This window comes from Pocillopora verrucosa, chromosome 6, assembly GCF_036669915.1.
Source record: "Pocillopora verrucosa isolate sample1 chromosome 6, ASM3666991v2, whole genome shotgun sequence".
Taxonomy (NCBI): domain Eukaryota; kingdom Metazoa; phylum Cnidaria; class Anthozoa; order Scleractinia; family Pocilloporidae; genus Pocillopora; species Pocillopora verrucosa.
This window is the reverse complement of record NC_089317.1, coordinates 2,788,191-2,804,567: the sequence shown is the minus strand read 5'-3', so window position 1 is coordinate 2,804,567 and position 16,377 is coordinate 2,788,191. Positions and strand designations below refer to the sequence as shown.

Here is a 16,377-nt window from a genome sequence, read left to right as displayed (position 1 = left end):
TACTATTTTGTGTTGTTTCTAAAGACTATATATGCGTTTATTTCTCAGCGGAGTTGATGGTTACCATGCTCGGCTTTTGAGATAAGAACAACCTTACATTGCTACAAGGAATATAATTACAGGTTCACAACCATATTTCATCTCTAGATGAAGAACTCTGTGCACGAGTTGGCCATAGGTATTCTCTGATTTCAGTTAGCAAGACAAGTCACTCTTTCACCCAGTTTTTCTGTGTAAGCAGATTAAAACCCACCCCCTAAAACATCCAAATTGCATCGACCATGGGTCAGTTTACAAGAAATATCAAACGAAAAAAGGGAATTGAAGAAAGGAAGCAGCAGGCTAAGGAGCTTTCTGGATGAACGCAAAAAAAAGTATACGCATCAACAAAAAATAGAGGAGAAAAACTGAAATTCTACTGAAAATACCTTTACTTATATCAGTTGCGTCTTAAAAAATACATAAATGGTTCAAGTAAACATACCTTTACAAAATTAAAAAATGTCTTGTAACAACTTTTCTAAAAAAAAGTTCACTTCGAAAAATAGATTGTTCTTCACAGCCTACAACAAAGCCTCATGTAGTCATCATGAAGAGTCTTACCATACAACATGGCTACAACTCTATTAATTAACTCTTTGCACCCTAAGAATTATCAACTTCAAATTTCTCACAGGACTTAAAAGTGTCAGCACATTATCACACTAAAGTAAGTTTATGAGAATCAAGTAACTGATCACCAAAGAATAATTACTCTAACCTTAAACCAATTATGGCAGTCCCTATAGAAAATATATATATATGAGCAGAATTTATTACTAAAGACAAAAATATTACATCCGATTTTCAACTACAACAAAATCCGAGGCAGTCCAATGTTTCCAAATTACCCTTACGCGGATAATCTGGCGGTTTACACGCACGCGCGTTACAGATGAAGCATAGTCTTTTTTAACAGCTTTATCCATTAAACGTGACAAGGTAAAAGTTGTGTGGATAAGATTGTAATAAAGTGTAACGGTCTCTTGACTAAACGTACACGCTTTTATAAAAGCTCTTACAAAAGTAAATAATCTTGGCAAACAGATGCTACGTAAGTCTTATACTAATACTGATATCGATAAATGAAAGCTACTGTACATTTACTCTGTTCAAGGTCAGAGTCATTAATCGCTGCCTATTCCTGACGTAAACGCTTCTTAAAGTTGGTCATAAGGCAAGGTAGCCATGTCCTAGAAGGGTTCTATTTATTGCAAGTATTGTCACATGAGGATGACACTCCTACTTAACAACCAGAGCAGCAGCACCATCATCACCAATTTTAATACTACCCAAATTCAGCGTTGTCAGCGATTTGTTATATTTCAAACACTCACCCAGAGCAGCAGCACCACCATCATCAATTTCATTATAACTCAAATCCAACGTTGTCAGCGAAAGAAACACTCACCCAGTGCAGCAGCACCATCATCAATTTTATTACAATCTAAATTCAACGTTGTCAGCGATTTGTTGTATTTCAAACACTCACCCAGGGCAGCAGCACCATCATCACCAATTTCATTAACTCAAATCCAACGTTGTCAGCGATTTGTTATATTTCAAATACTCACCCAGAGCAGCAGCACCATCATCACCAATTTCATTAACTCAAATCCAACGTTGTCAGCGATTTGTTATATTTCAAACACTCACCCAGAGCAGCAGCAATATCATCACCAATTATACTACGTTTCAAATTCAACGTTGTCAGCGATTTGTTATATTTCAAACACTCAACCAGAGCAGCAGCACCATCATCACCAATTTCATTATCACTCAAATCCAACGTTGTCAGCGATTTGTTATATTTCAAACACTCACCCAGAACAGCAGCACCATCATCATCAATTTTACTAAAACTCAAATCCAACGTTGTCAGCGTTTTGTTATATTTCAAACACTCGCTCAGAGCAGCAGCACCATCATCACCAATTATAATACGTTTGAAATTCAACGTTGACAGCGATTTATTATATTTCAAACACTCACCCAGAGCAGCAGCACCATCATCACCAATGTTATTCTCACTCAAATCCAAGGTTGTCAGCGATTTGTTATATTTCAAACACTCACCCAAAGCAGCAGCACCATCATCACCAATGTTATTCTTACTCAAATCCAACGTTGTCAGCGATTTGTTATATTTCAAACACTCACCCAGAGCAGCAGCACCATCATCACCGATTTCATTATCACTCAAATCCAACGTTGTCAGCGATTTGTTATATTTCAAACACTCACCTAGAGCAGCAGCACCATCATCATCAATTTTACTAAAACTCAAATCCAACGTTGTCAGCGATTTGTTATATTTCAAACACTCACCCAGAGCAGCAGCACCATCATCACCAATTTTACTAAAACTCAAATCCAATGTTGTCAACGATTTGTTATATTTCGAACACTCACCCACAGCAGCAGCACCATCATCACTAATTTTACTAAAACTCAAATCCAAGGTTGTCAGCGATTTGTTATATTTCAAACACTCACCCAGAGCAGTAGCACCATCATCACCAATTACAGTACGTTTCAAATTCAACGTTGTCAGCGATTTGTTATATTTCAAACACTCACCCAGAGCAGCAGCACCATCATCACCAATTTCATTATCACTCAAATCCAACGTTGTCAGCGATTTGTTATATTTCAAACACTCACCCAGAGCAGCAGCACCATCATAACCAATTTCATTATCACTCAAATCCAACGTTGTCAACGATTTGTTATATTTCAAACACTCACCCAGAGCATCAGCACAATCATTACCAATTAAATTACCATCCAAGCTCAACGTTTCTAGCGATGCATTATATTTCAAACACTCTGCCAGAGCGGCAACCCCATCTTGCGAAGATTCATTCAATGTTAAGTTTGTCACAGTTGTATTTGTTTTCAGAAAGTTGCTTAAAAAGACAGCTAGAGTTTCATCCACTTTTACTCTTGAAACTTTAACAGTTTCAGTTTGAAGAGAAGCGCCAAGAGCGGTAGCCAATTTTTCATCAACATTTTTGTTCTTCTTTATGCATTCATTAACACACTCTAATATAACGCCCACGTCTTGCTCTTCTTCCTGGTTTAACTGTGTTGCTATGCTTTCCAGAAGGTTCACCACTGTTTCCTCGCATCGTGCTGCTAGCATACCAAATGTAAACAGAAGCACATCTTTCAGTTGATGGCGATATTTTTTGCCAGTAGCTATGCTGTTCGTACTGATTTCTTTCTGGATAAGCTGACAACTGAGATAGAACGCTGCGAAGAATTCTTGGAAAGTCTTGTGAAGAAAGCTATATCGTCTAGTTGGTCTTAGTTTACTGCCTCCAGGCTGAACTGACAGAAATCCAAATCCAGGTAAATCGCTTCCTTTGTGTTTTCCAAGCTCCTTCTCGTCAAAATCCAAGTTGTCTTCAAGTAAACCTTTCAAAGCTATCGAACCAAGGTGTTTCAATTGGCTTTCGTAAAGGTCAACAAGGTCTTCACCATTTTCTGGTAGTTGCTGCTTTGTTCTGTACCTCCTTAGTACACATTCCACTATTTCCATGTACAGCTTCGTTCTGCTTTCAGGAAATACACCTTTCAAATCTTCATAGACCAGGCAAAGAAGCGCAGTGTTGAGAGGATTCGTCAATATTTCATATAAGTCGTAAGCATAATATAGGTGTTTGATAAGCTGCTCGGCCAATTCTGGTTCGGCTCTAAAGTAATTTCTGACGAAGGTTTCTACATCTTTTAGTGTAAATCCCTCAACCTCCAGCAGCGTGTCGCAGTATTTTCGAACTTTGACTCCAGCTTCGTGTCGTGCCGTAGCAACCACACGACAGTTTGGCAGTACTCGCCCTTGAATAATTTCTGAAAACATAGCTAGCTTCTTCTCAGAAACTTCATCCAATCCATCGAGTACCAGAAGAACATTAGATTGATTGTGGCGAATGAAGTCGAAGAATCTCTCTCGTTGGTCTTCACCAACTTCTCGAGGCAGAAGTTGATCTTCAATAGCCTCCCAAAGGCAAGACTGAACATCACGACATTTGATCAAAAGAACTATTACGAAGTTTGTGAAGCAATTTCCGGTTGTGTGTTTTCCTGTGACCCAGTCGACAACAACTTTTTTACAGTACGTTGTCTTTCCCATACCAGGCTTCCCTTCAATTAATATTACTCTTGGTTCTTCACATTCTTCGTGCTTGTTGAAGATTTCAGACATCGTGACAACTCGGTCTGTTGCGGTTCCTCTCGTTTTCTTTCTGTAGATGACTTTAAGCCTGGTGTAGATGTCGTCAAAGGAGAAGTGAAAATCTTCACACCAGGGAAACGGTGCCAGCCAACCTTCCCGCTTTTTGTAGAGTTGACGAATATTATCAATAATTCCAGTTGGGTCAAATCCATCTGAAAAAGAATTAGCTGTTAGTTTTATAAGGCATTCTTACCGACACGCCATATGACGCCATGACTCTCGTAAAAATAAGCAATTATAGGATGATACTGAGCATGATATCATGAAATATCACCACCTTGGTCTGAGTTATCCGCCGAAACCGAAGGCTGAAGCAGATATTATAGACACGAAGTTTGATAATTCATAATGGAATGAAAAAAACCGAATTAAACAGATGTTTTATTATACACTTTGAAAAAAACTGCAAAATAAGACATTTCTCTCTGCAAAAGTTTGAGAACACTACACAGACGAGGGGGCTTGGAAACTAGGCAGACTTTAAACTCGACATGATCAATATCCGCTGCATATAATGGGTTATCATGTCAATTTCATACGCTACTGTGTATCAATTAAGTGGCGATCTCTGTAAGAGCGGTCCAAGGCGTTTCACATCAGAGAAAAGTTTTGCCTCAAACTCTTCCCATTAAACTATCTTTGGTAGTAAGTAAATAAAGCCACGTTGGTTTCTAGAAATACGTTAAGATTTTTTTGAGAGCTCTTAATAGTCAAAGCTGCAAAAAGCCCTTTTTTGACCCCTTGCGATATCAAAAATTTCAAAAAGTTGACAAGCACGCCCCTCGTAAAACACCGCATGCAGCAAGAAATCGTTTGTGCTCCTAAATTTTGTGATATATAAGAGGTTTAGAAAGCATTCCAATTTTGATAAGTATTCATTCAGAGGTTAGCCATAATTTATTTAAAAACACCCGTTAGCCGTTTTTTTTAACTTGGTCAAAAGTACTCTTTCTTCCTTGAATGATATTTCTCAAGTCCAGACCAGACCATAGAAAACTGCGGGGGATTTCTTCCAATAAGATGTTCGAAATTATAGAAATGTAAAAACATCTTTCACTTATTAATTTTCTTCGCCTTAGTGACTTCAAAGTTATGGTAATTTTGCTAACGTGACAGCAGAATTATACATAAATCTTAGATTTTAACCATTTCAGAAAGAAAAGATAGTAGGGTAGAGCATTAAGAACACACAAACTGATTTTCGAAACATTTTAAACCGCTAAATTCTGATAAATGATTCTGTATCGTGACGAAAAAGGTGAACAAAACGTATCAAATATCATATTGATTAGCGTTCGGTCAACGTGTTAATGAGTAGCTAATTTTGAAAAAATTGGTTTGTGTTCTTTCACATTTGAGTTTAGAGAGTTTAAGCTATTCAAATCTGTATGAACAAAAAAATCACGTCATCGCTTCCTTCTCTAGACTGGAAAAGTACACATACATTTACACACATTTATTGAACACATCCCAATCTGGAGCTTTTCAGTGACGAAATTGGATTACAAAATTAAAATGCATACAATGCAATACGAATTATATATCTTTAAATAAAATATGTTTAGTTTAAAAATTAATTCAAAAGGTAATTTTTTCAGCTGTCTTGAAGGAAGCGGGACTCTTACATCATTTAAGGCTTGGATCTAACTCGTTCCAGATAGATACACTCTTATAATAAAACGTTTTCTGTCCTGTTGCAGTTTTAAAAAGAAGAATGTTTAGTCGTTGAAAGTTTCTGGTTATACGTCCAGATACGCTGCCTCTTGTTATATACATAGATTTTAAGTATTCCTGGGCTTGATCCGTCATACATTTAAATGTTAAAGTAGCATCTCGGCAATACAGTTGTGTATTTACGGGGAGCCAACGTAAGTTTCTTAATACAGGAGAGATATGGTCATACTTCTTTACGTTGCAGATAGTTCGCGCGGCAAAGTTTTGAACGTAGAGCAATTTACGAATATTGCAGGCGGAGGTGGATGACCATACTGATGAATAGTAATATCGTTTACTGAAAACATACGCGTTTATCATGGTTTCAAGCAGTTGTTTATCGAAAACGTAATACGGCTTATCTTAGATAATTTCGACATGCAAGACGATACTACAGTAGAAATATGATTATCAAAAGATAGCGTGGGATCAGAAATTACTCCAAGGTCTTTGACTGATTGAGCCGGGTTAATGTCTTTTCCTAGTGGGGATAATTTAAAGTCCAGTAATTTGGAAGACATTCTTCGGCTGCCAAAAACTATTAGTTTCGTCTTATCTGGATTAAGCATCGAACAATTGTTGAAACACCAATTGCGAATCCGTTGTAAGTCGGAGTTAACACTTTAAGTGATTCAAGCAGAGTCGTTCACGGTAAAAGACAATAGGAGCTTAGTCATCCACGTAGCAAGCAGTTGAAAAAAATTTTGACAAACATTTGGTAGATCGTTTACATAAATACTAATTATCAACCGTCATATGATAATTTCTGATATTAAAATTGATAAAGAAGTTATTGAGGGCGAAAGGGATCCATGTGAGAGATCTTTACATAGTCTCGACGAAAAAGCCTAAACATTTATCAGCCCGCTTCCTCTCCCTGCGTCATGATAATTATATGTAAGATGTTGGTCAAAAAATCAGCCTGGCAGATGAGATAATTCTCTAACTTCCTCTTTGGCTCAGTTGGTTAAAAGGAAAGTATATCCATTCGCGAAATCGAAAAGTTTGAGGCTTGGATCCTCTACAATGCCAGTGACTGTTATTTGTTAGCATTCTGTCATAAATACAGCCATGATACCCACAGGTAAGCGATAATTTTAAAAGTTACAGGAATAAATCTGCGAAAAGGTTCAGCCTTCGATGAAATTCGAACCCGTGCTTCCGAATGAAATGAAAAAAAAAATGCACCTTCCCATAATTACATTTCTAATCATTTTCCAGGTGCAACACTACTTTGTTCGCACATTGTCCAGAAACAAGAGCTCTGGGAAATTCCTCGAAGAAACTTAACGGATCTTATTCGAAATAACTTAAGGGGCGGTACGCTAAGCTTATTTTCTTTGTAGAAACAATGCATGTCTTAAAGAAGACAACGGTAAATCGTTAACACAAGGTCCACAAATAGTCCTGGCCAAATGTTAGAGCAACATGTAACAGGAACAATTTAAAACACGTAAAAGAAGAAACTCAAAAATAGCCTTAAAAGCGGCACTGGTAAATCTGATTTTACCAGTGCCGCTTTTAAGGTCATCCATGATCAAAGGCCTGGCCCTATGTAAGGCTAACTCAGACAAACCCTTCTTTACACAGGTAATGGTTTTGAACTTTTAAGGACCGGAAACTGTGATGATTAGATAATCCAGAGAATATAAATCGCTTTCAACTGATGGTCTCCCTGCTCCGTCTACATACTTCGGCACAATGCAACTATTCTTAAAATGACCTTTTAAATGCGAAGGTTTTGGAATGGCATTTTTAGATTTTCCGAAGACAACCCTCTTGCTAAAATTGACTATAACAGAGTAGAAGCTAGGCTTCACATTTCTCTAAAAGAACGTTAGTACATTTAAGGTTATTGTAAGCAAATCCACGCTTATGGATATCGTCTAACGCAACTGCCGTGTAAGGAGGGTAAAGAAGAGCTTAAAAATAACCCTCAGGAATACACTACCCAAGAGGGTATAGACGGGATTAAAGTGACCCTCAGGTATACACTACTCAAGAGGGTATAGAAGATATTTAAAGTAACCCTTAGGTATACACTACACAAGAGGGTATAGAAGAGATTAAAAGTAACCCTCAGGTATACACTACTCAAGAGGGTATAGAAGAGATAAAAATAACCCTTAGGTATACGCTATCCAAAAGGGTATAGTAGAGATTAAAATTAACCCTCAGCTATACACTACCCAAGAGGGTATAATAGAGAGATTTAAAGTAACCCTTAGGTATACTCTACCCAAGAGGGTATAGAAGAGATTGAAAATAACCCTCAGGTATACACTACCCAAGAGGGTATAGAAGAGATTGAAAATAACCCTCAGGTATACACTACACAAGAGGGCATAGTTGAGATTAAAGGTAACCCTCAGGTATACACTACCCAGGAGGGTAGAGTAGAGATTAAAAATAATCCTCAGGTGTGCACTACCCGAAAGGGTATAAGAGAGATTAAAAATAAACCCTCAGGTAGGAAACGAAAAATTGAATTCACACTAGTTAATATCAGGAGACCGTTCTTTACCTGGACTCCTTCTTTTGACTGAAAGTTGAGGCACTCACTGTTAACTTATATAATCATTATCCTTTACTGGTTCCCGAATGTCTTTGTCAAGCTCGGCTATTCTTGACCGACATCTCTGCAATTCCCCACGATTATTCGACCAGAGGCATTTCCCGCCTAAAGTGCACGGTCGAGAGCGATTTGATTTAACAGGATTATTGTGGAAATTCTGAAAAGGCTGTACCACGCTTCCTTATAAAGTCACGGTTAATTCACTTGATTTAACGATTCTATTTCAACGCTTTGGTTAACTCCCACTCACAACTCTCGACTTATTCGAAAAAACACACACTGGACGTCCGCTGTAAGCAAGTGGAACAATGCCATATAAGGGGCGATAAAATACGTGCCGCATACATGTTGTTTGTTAAACGAAATCACTTATAAATGTCAATCAAATTAAGAATAATTGACGTATCGCGCAGTTTCCAACATTACATTTTGAGACCTCACGAATGCATCTGCAGGAAATTCTCGCTGTCTAATTAGTCCGGCACAGAGACCAAATGAACATACAACATGTTTGGTGACGTGGTATTGAACGAACAACCTTTGTTGGCGCGGTTGAGAACTGCTGGCGGGACAGAACGTATTGCAGTCATCGGGGAATCAACGAAAGATTTCGTTCTTTGCAAAAGCAATCGGCTTGATTCCACATTAACTTTTCGTTAGCACATATGGTTGAGATTGTATCCCGTAACTCTAGAAAGCTCAGCCGATCGATGGAAGACTTTGGCCTCCATGAAGTGATTCCGGTCCAAGATTTTTTGTGGTTCGTAATTGAAATTCGCGCTTTTAAAATTAGATGAAGTATTAGTTATCAGGTGAACCTTTAAAGGCCTGTTTACATGGGGGTGGGGGACCCCAGGTAGTTGAGGTAACCCGCCTAGCCGTGGTCGAAAAAGAAAACGCGTTTACATGCAATCTTACAACCCCGGGTGCTGGGGTGAGGTTTCTTGAGGTTGTTGTTGCTCTTGCAATTAGGGAGTTTCAGCATAGGCGTCCCAAGCTCACATCTCGAGAAAGACGAAAGATTCATTCTCGGACACATTTGTATTTATTCAAGAAAGCGTCACGAGTTGTGTTACGCGGTATTAGGTTACGTGAGGAATCGTAGACTGAATACGTTATAGGGAATAGTTTGGGAAACGAAATATGGTCGATTTACAACGCTAAATATCCCAAAATGTGAACATTTTACACTCCTTGTGTGTCCGTTGCGGTTTCTGGTGATTTCTACCTTGAGACGGTTAAGAAATGTACCAAGTTTTAAAACGTACGTGTTTAGCTTTTGAGCTTTTTACCATGAACGCGACCCCAGCTAGGCGGGTTACCCCACCTTGAGACGTTTACATGGCAAATTGTCACCCTGGCATACACGGTTACCCTATCTGGCAGACCGGGCAACCCGCTTTGGCGGGTTACCCCACCTATCATGTAAACGTGATCAAGATAAAATGAGAGATTATATGGAAAGGCGGGTTACCCCATCTAGGCGGGTCACCTCACCTACTTGGGGTCCCCCACTTCCATGTGAACTGGCCCTAAGTTAAAATTAATATACAGGTTTAAATAACCGCATAGACACTTAATGACTGCAAGCGTTAAAGTAATTCTCTATACTGATGACAGAAATGATCGCGCCTCTGTAGAATGCGTGCTGCGAATTATTTTCGGGGCCAAAGCTCCTCATCACCGTGCTGCTTACAACTGAGCTAAGAAGCCACACGTTGCATGTGAGGCAAATTATGAAGGGTTCTTCCTTCCCATGGAGGAATCTGATTCAATTTGTGATGAAATAACAATTGCTGTAACTGATTCCTACCCCAATATTTCAAAATAATTTTTTGTTATTCTCCCCAAGCGCTGATATTATTAGGGTTTAGTGTAGATATACGTTCGATCGTAAATGCTGCAATCTGATTGGCTTAGCTACTCACTATTTATTCCGTGACAGATAGAAAGAAATGTCAACAGCACAGGGGATGGCCCATTTGTGTTAATATTCAATAAAAACACGAGCCTGTCTTTTTTCCAAGTTTTGAATGACTTTTAGATTAAATTAAACCATTGGATTTTTCGCTCTCAGTTTCACGCGTGACAGTTGACTCAAGCTTCGCCCTCAAAATCCAATTCGAGCCCGTATTCCAATTGTTAGTTAGTTAGCGCAGTACGCACCTTGCTGCTTTGTTTCTCTTTGTTGTGCTACCAATTCATCCAACCTGAGACTCATGTTTCCAACATCAATTTTGATTTCATCAAGGTAATTTTTGACGTCCCCTAAGGATGAACATTTCAATATTATTAGCGAAAGAGAAGCGTCAACTGATAGCCACTCCATTTAAAATAGATCGCGTAGGAAAAACAATAAACTTTTCAAAATGACTTAATGTCATTGTTAATGAGCGACAGTAATTCCCAGCTCTGCTGTGCAACATGCCAAATGGTTTTGGCAGAGGTTTTGGTAACTATTTCCATAATCGGGTGACGATGGTCTTATAGGCGGCTGTGCCCGGAAAAGAGCTGTAAGGCAAAACCCAAACACGACAGCCTCGCCGGTTACAAAAACGGCAATGAGAGGTCTTATGGCAAACCCTTCTAAAGAGCACCTTTTTGCACGCACAAGACACAAGTCTACTTTCAATGAAAATTAAGCATTATTCATTGCCCATCTTTAGACTTTTCTTTGTCTAAACTGTGTATTGAAATCAAACAGTACCTCTTTACTGTATTGTTCGTAATTTCCGTGCGATCGTATGCCAAATTGTGTCAGTATATTTGGCTAATTCATTATTTGCAGTGTGAGTCACGTTAGTCTACAAACTTTGGGTCGGTTATTTAAACGAGATCTAACCCAAACCACGGTTTTACACAATGAGCCTTAGGCATTCCCTAGAAGAGGGTTGATTTAAGTAAATAAATGTCCTTCCGCAGTTAGCTTTAGGCTCTCTTGACACTTTTCACAAAAATGACTTTTCAGACAAAAGGTTCGGCTAAATTGTAGATAGTTTAGGATGTGGTTTTGTTAAACAACGGCCAAACTTTGTATAAATGACCGGGCCTTTATGTTTCGTTCTACGAGGTTATATAGGTTTAATCTGTTTTCACGTTGTTCACTCAAAAAATGCAACATTCTTACTGTGAACACCCTCTTAATATTAACTCTCCCGAAGCTCCGCATTTCAGTAGATGAATCGCCCTTGAATTCATAGCTGCTGTAGGGACTAACCTTGATGCTGTGTTTCCTCTTGTCGGGCCATCATTAAACTTGACAACTTGTCTTGTATGTTTCCAACTTCACTTTTCACCTGATCAATGTCATTTGTCGTTTTTTCTAAAGTTGAAAACACATATTTTTCTGAAAGAGGTCCAGGTTTCTTTTTCCCTTTACTTTGATAGAAATAGCTGAAACAAGTTTTTATTCGTATTTCATGCGTATGTGAAACAACCAACAATGGAAAACCAAAAAACCTTCATTCATTTCTTTTAATCTATTTGGGAATATTAGTATCTCTAATACTTTTTTTTCTGTTTTATTGTTTCTTCTTGTTGTTTTTCTTTTTTTTTTTGGAGGGGGGGAGGGGGTGTGGTACATTTTCATTAATCATTAAAATAATCAAAATGCATACAGAAATATGCACCTCACTGCGCTTTGACAGTTGATAGGTTAGAAAATTTTAAAGCACCTCTCAAACTTCACTCAATTTTAAAAGGTTAATTTTAATTGTAAAAGTGACGTAAGAAATGGCATTAAGAATTCACCCTGATCTTGTGCTTCATGATGTCGTGCTATCAAAGTGTCCAGCTTATCACGTAGATTTCCAATTTCAGTTCTCATCCAGTCAAAGTCATTCGTCACTTTATCTGAGGGTAACAACATTTTTACGGTTTCGTAAGTTAGAACTTCCCTTAGAGATTGGGTCTAAATCCTCTTTGAAACGATTGAATGTCTTCTCAGGTACAAATAACGCCCAAACAAGCGTTAAAAGCTAACAAAGATATGTGCTAAAGATAGATAAATCTCACGCCAAAACATAATCTATTTTTTTTGATCAGAGATTAAGCGAGAGAGATGGAGTTTCATCCTGAACTTACCTCGATCCTTTGTTTCCTGTTGTCGAGCCATCATCGTATTCAATTTTTCCGCAATATTTCCTACTTCACATCTCACCTGATTAAGGTCTTTTTTAATGTCCCATGTGCTAGCTGAGAGTGAAAAATCACGTTAGTTTTCCTGCAGCAAAGTCTTACCTTTTTCTTAAGATAGCATTCATAAACCCTTTCACTCCCTTGATCTCATTGGTAACTATCTAGCGTTTTTTTCCTCTCTCTTAAGCTTTTTTGTTTTTGTTTTTTTGTTTTCTTTTTCCCACGCTCGTGACAAGATGAAAAACATCTTTCTCTATTTTTTTAGCCGAGCTCAAAATTTACGATCTTTCTTATTCTATTTAAAAACAGGCCGCTATCGACATTGCTGATCCTAGCAGCATACAGGACGCGTGTCATATAGAAACTACGTAATGGGCCTAAGCTCACCATAGCGTCTCTGTGGCTCATTAGTACAGCAGCGGAGCGCGGAATCCGAAGGTCTGAGGTTCGATTCCTCATGGAGAATCAGAATATTTCTTTCTCCACACAAAATTTTTCTCTTTATCTAAACCTGTTTTTGAGAATCTGTGATTTAAGCAAGCGATAAATCCCTCTAGAAATTTTTTTTCTTAATCTTCAGCACATGTCTGTTTATCATTGTATCGTGATTGGTTTTATTTTTGTTTCTGATCAGATGACGATTTGCTCGAGTATTCTTGGCCAATGTGGATTATGGCCACTTTAAGATTACCAGTGGGTAACATTAAAAAGTCGTAACTGAAACATAACTACACCAATCAAAACCTAAATGTCCAAGGCTGATTTTGTCATTCCTCCCGACACCTTCTGCTTGACTAAGGTTACATTCTAAGGTACGAATTATTTGCACCTTCAATTTCTTGGAGCTTTTCTTTAACATTGTCTTCATCTTCCTTCCACTGCTTCAGCAGCTGCCTGTAGTGTTCTTCAGTATCAGGGTCCATACACTCATTTTTAAGCTTACTGATTGCAGCTCCATAACCTGCTCCTACCATTCCTACTATGGCAGTGCTAATGTCCAGCCAGTAGTTGTTGAATGCAACATCGTCCACAGAGGCTTGGTTGGCATGGCCATACACAGTATTACGGTAGTATTTCAGCCTGGCGATGTTGGCCTGCTTACTCAAATCTGTAGACGGGGGAAGACTGTCCCATCCAGTGCTTGGAGGAGCCAACTTACAGATGTTCCTCAGTAACACCATCAGTAGGGTGATATCAAACCCTTTTGACGAAACAGATGAAGGAATAGCTGGATACAGTTTCCCCCATTGCGTTGCATTCAAGACCCTCTTGCTCTTTAGAGACTTTAGTGTTGCATGCTCGGGGTGACGCCCCAAAACTGTATCTAGCCCTTTTGGAGGATGAATGGTATCAAAAGTGTCTCTCAAGGCTTGGGATCCAACATCCACCAGAAGGCGACAGAGTCGGGCATAGTTGGTTGTCTCCTTGGTAGAAGGAGATGCTGGTGTAGCAGCTGATGCCATGTGCTGTAGTGAAGATCAATTCATCCTCATTATAAAGGGGGTGAAAGGGGTTTTTGCTTGATGTGTGACTGAGTGTTTTTAATTTTTGCGATCTGTGATGATGAGTATGAAAGTAAAACCCCATGAACTGTAAATTTGTTGCTTTTTGCAATAATTATGTGAACCTTAAAGTTGTTTAATTACCCAATATTTAGTGATACAATATTTGAACTTGTTGATGTAACCTGTGCAAGACCCCTCCCCCCCCCCCTTTCACCCCCTGTTCAAACATATCAAGCTTAAATAAGCCAACAATACTTATCAACCATGATATAACTATTGATCAGGATTTTATATACTTAATGAAAAGAGTTATCATCATTGCAATGATCAAGAATTCTTAGCATATCTGTTCATTTTACAGACATTATTCTTACCTCACTTGAAAACTAAGACATGCACCTGGAAGAGGTGACTTCTTTCTGAAATTAGGACAGATGAGAATTATTAATATCTTTATGTACATGTTTAGTATGATAATTAAAAATCATTTTATAGTGTCATATGGATTTCTATCACTAAGTAGTAAACACTTTCCCTCCAAACTCAGATCTCATTAGTAATTCTCCTTACTGTCTGCCATACAATTCTTATAATGTTATGCATATTACATCAACTTATTACCCTCTTTTTGATATTTTTCTTTATTCTCATCACTTATCTCTGCTTTATATTGTATCAATATTGCAAGAAGAAATTATGTCTTCATCACTAATGTGGGAGCAAAGCCAGTTAATATATAGAGCTTGTTGGGCTCTACCCTTATCAATTATCAAAAGATAATAATCTACTACTAATCCACTATGTCCTAAACTTATTAACAAATTAACTAAGCGCAGTACATTTTTACTTTTGTTTACCAGTCAACATGCTGTTAGGATGATTACAATCCCCTATTGCTCTGCAGACTGCACCATTACAATTATACAATTAGTCTCGTACAAATGTACGAAAAAAACCATTAATAGATACACAAGAAAAGAAAATGGAAAATGAGAGACATTCGTTGTAAAAGAAAAAGAACCCTGAGTATCTAAGTGCACCAAAGATATTTTACAACTGCAAGTTCAATTTGTTTCAATTTGCCATGTTTAGATTTATAACCATTATCTCATCAGGCTTGATAAAAAAATCTTCAGTCTCTAGAATATTGAGAAGTCAGCTTTTTTGTTTCTTTTTTGAAGGATTTCTTTGACAAATTTTTCTATTCATTTGGCATCTCATTCCAGATTTTGACACCTAGAGTACTTAATCCTAACAAGTTGTGATGTTTATGAGCGAGTAGTATATAGGTATTAATAATTACTGTTTGATATTCTCACAAAAAGTTTCATGATGTTAGAAGGTGCACTGTTGTTATGAACATCAAGCATAAATTTTCATACAGCTTCATAATATAAGACAGTTAAATAAGTAGAAATTTTGCATTAATTTATAAATAAGGGGATAGCATGTTCTTTTCTATCAGTAAGGTAAATTAAATGCAATACCAATGCTTTTGGACAACAGCAATTTTGTTTACTATATACTTTCTAGACGCATTGCCCTAAGCAGGGAGTCAACAAGTTAAATTAGGTAAAATGAAGGATTTATAGATATTTATGAAGACAGATGATGGAACAGTGCATCTTAACTTACATTTTGTAATCATTTGTATGGTCTTTAACTTATTTCAGTGAGAGCACAGTCAATGTAATTTTTCCAAGAGAGATTTTCATCAATTAAAATAACTATTATTATTAATTGATGTAGCTCTTGTGTTCTAAACTGACTCTTCTTTTTGTTTCACTATCAAATATACTTCTTTGACAAATTCTTCTGGTCTGTTCCGTAGGAAATGTAAAGAGAACAGTGTGGAGAGTATGAATACCAATGTCTTAGGGTGTTAAGGGTTAAAAGTCAAATGGGGCAGGGAGAACACACACAATTCTGTAAAACCCACATCCCTCTGCTACCTTCATGTCTGAGATTTTCATTTGCATTTTAACCTTCAAATGGGATGCAGTGGGTATCACCATCCTTAGGGGGAATGGGGGCATACTTCCCCTGAAAATTGTGAAAAAATATGAATTTGCTATGGCATAATTTAGTTTAAGTGAGCATTTCCACTGCTGGAAAAACTTTGAAGCAAGTTCAAAATGAACAAGGAGTAAATTATTTTTAAAAGGATAATT

At 37.8% G+C, this 16,377-nt stretch overlaps 1 protein-coding gene across 1 annotated transcript in view; it reads right to left on the bottom strand.

Moving 5' to 3' along the window:
- Positions 1 to 413: 413 nt before the first annotated feature.
- Positions 414 to 16,377, bottom strand: part of LOC131793372 (NLR family CARD domain-containing protein 3-like) — a 111,844-nt gene continuing 95,880 nt past the window's right edge. Inside the window, exons 11-14 of the mRNA XM_066169281.1 lie at positions 12,315 to 12,416; positions 11,782 to 11,886; positions 10,731 to 10,832; positions 414 to 4,428 (exon numbers count right to left, since the gene is read on the bottom strand). Of these exons, the coding sequence (XP_066025378.1) occupies positions 1,646 to 4,428; positions 10,731 to 10,832; positions 11,782 to 11,886; positions 12,315 to 12,416 (3,092 nt within the window). The 3' untranslated portion in view covers positions 414 to 1,645. The remainder of the gene's footprint in view (positions 4,429 to 10,730; positions 10,833 to 11,781; positions 11,887 to 12,314; positions 12,417 to 16,377) is intronic.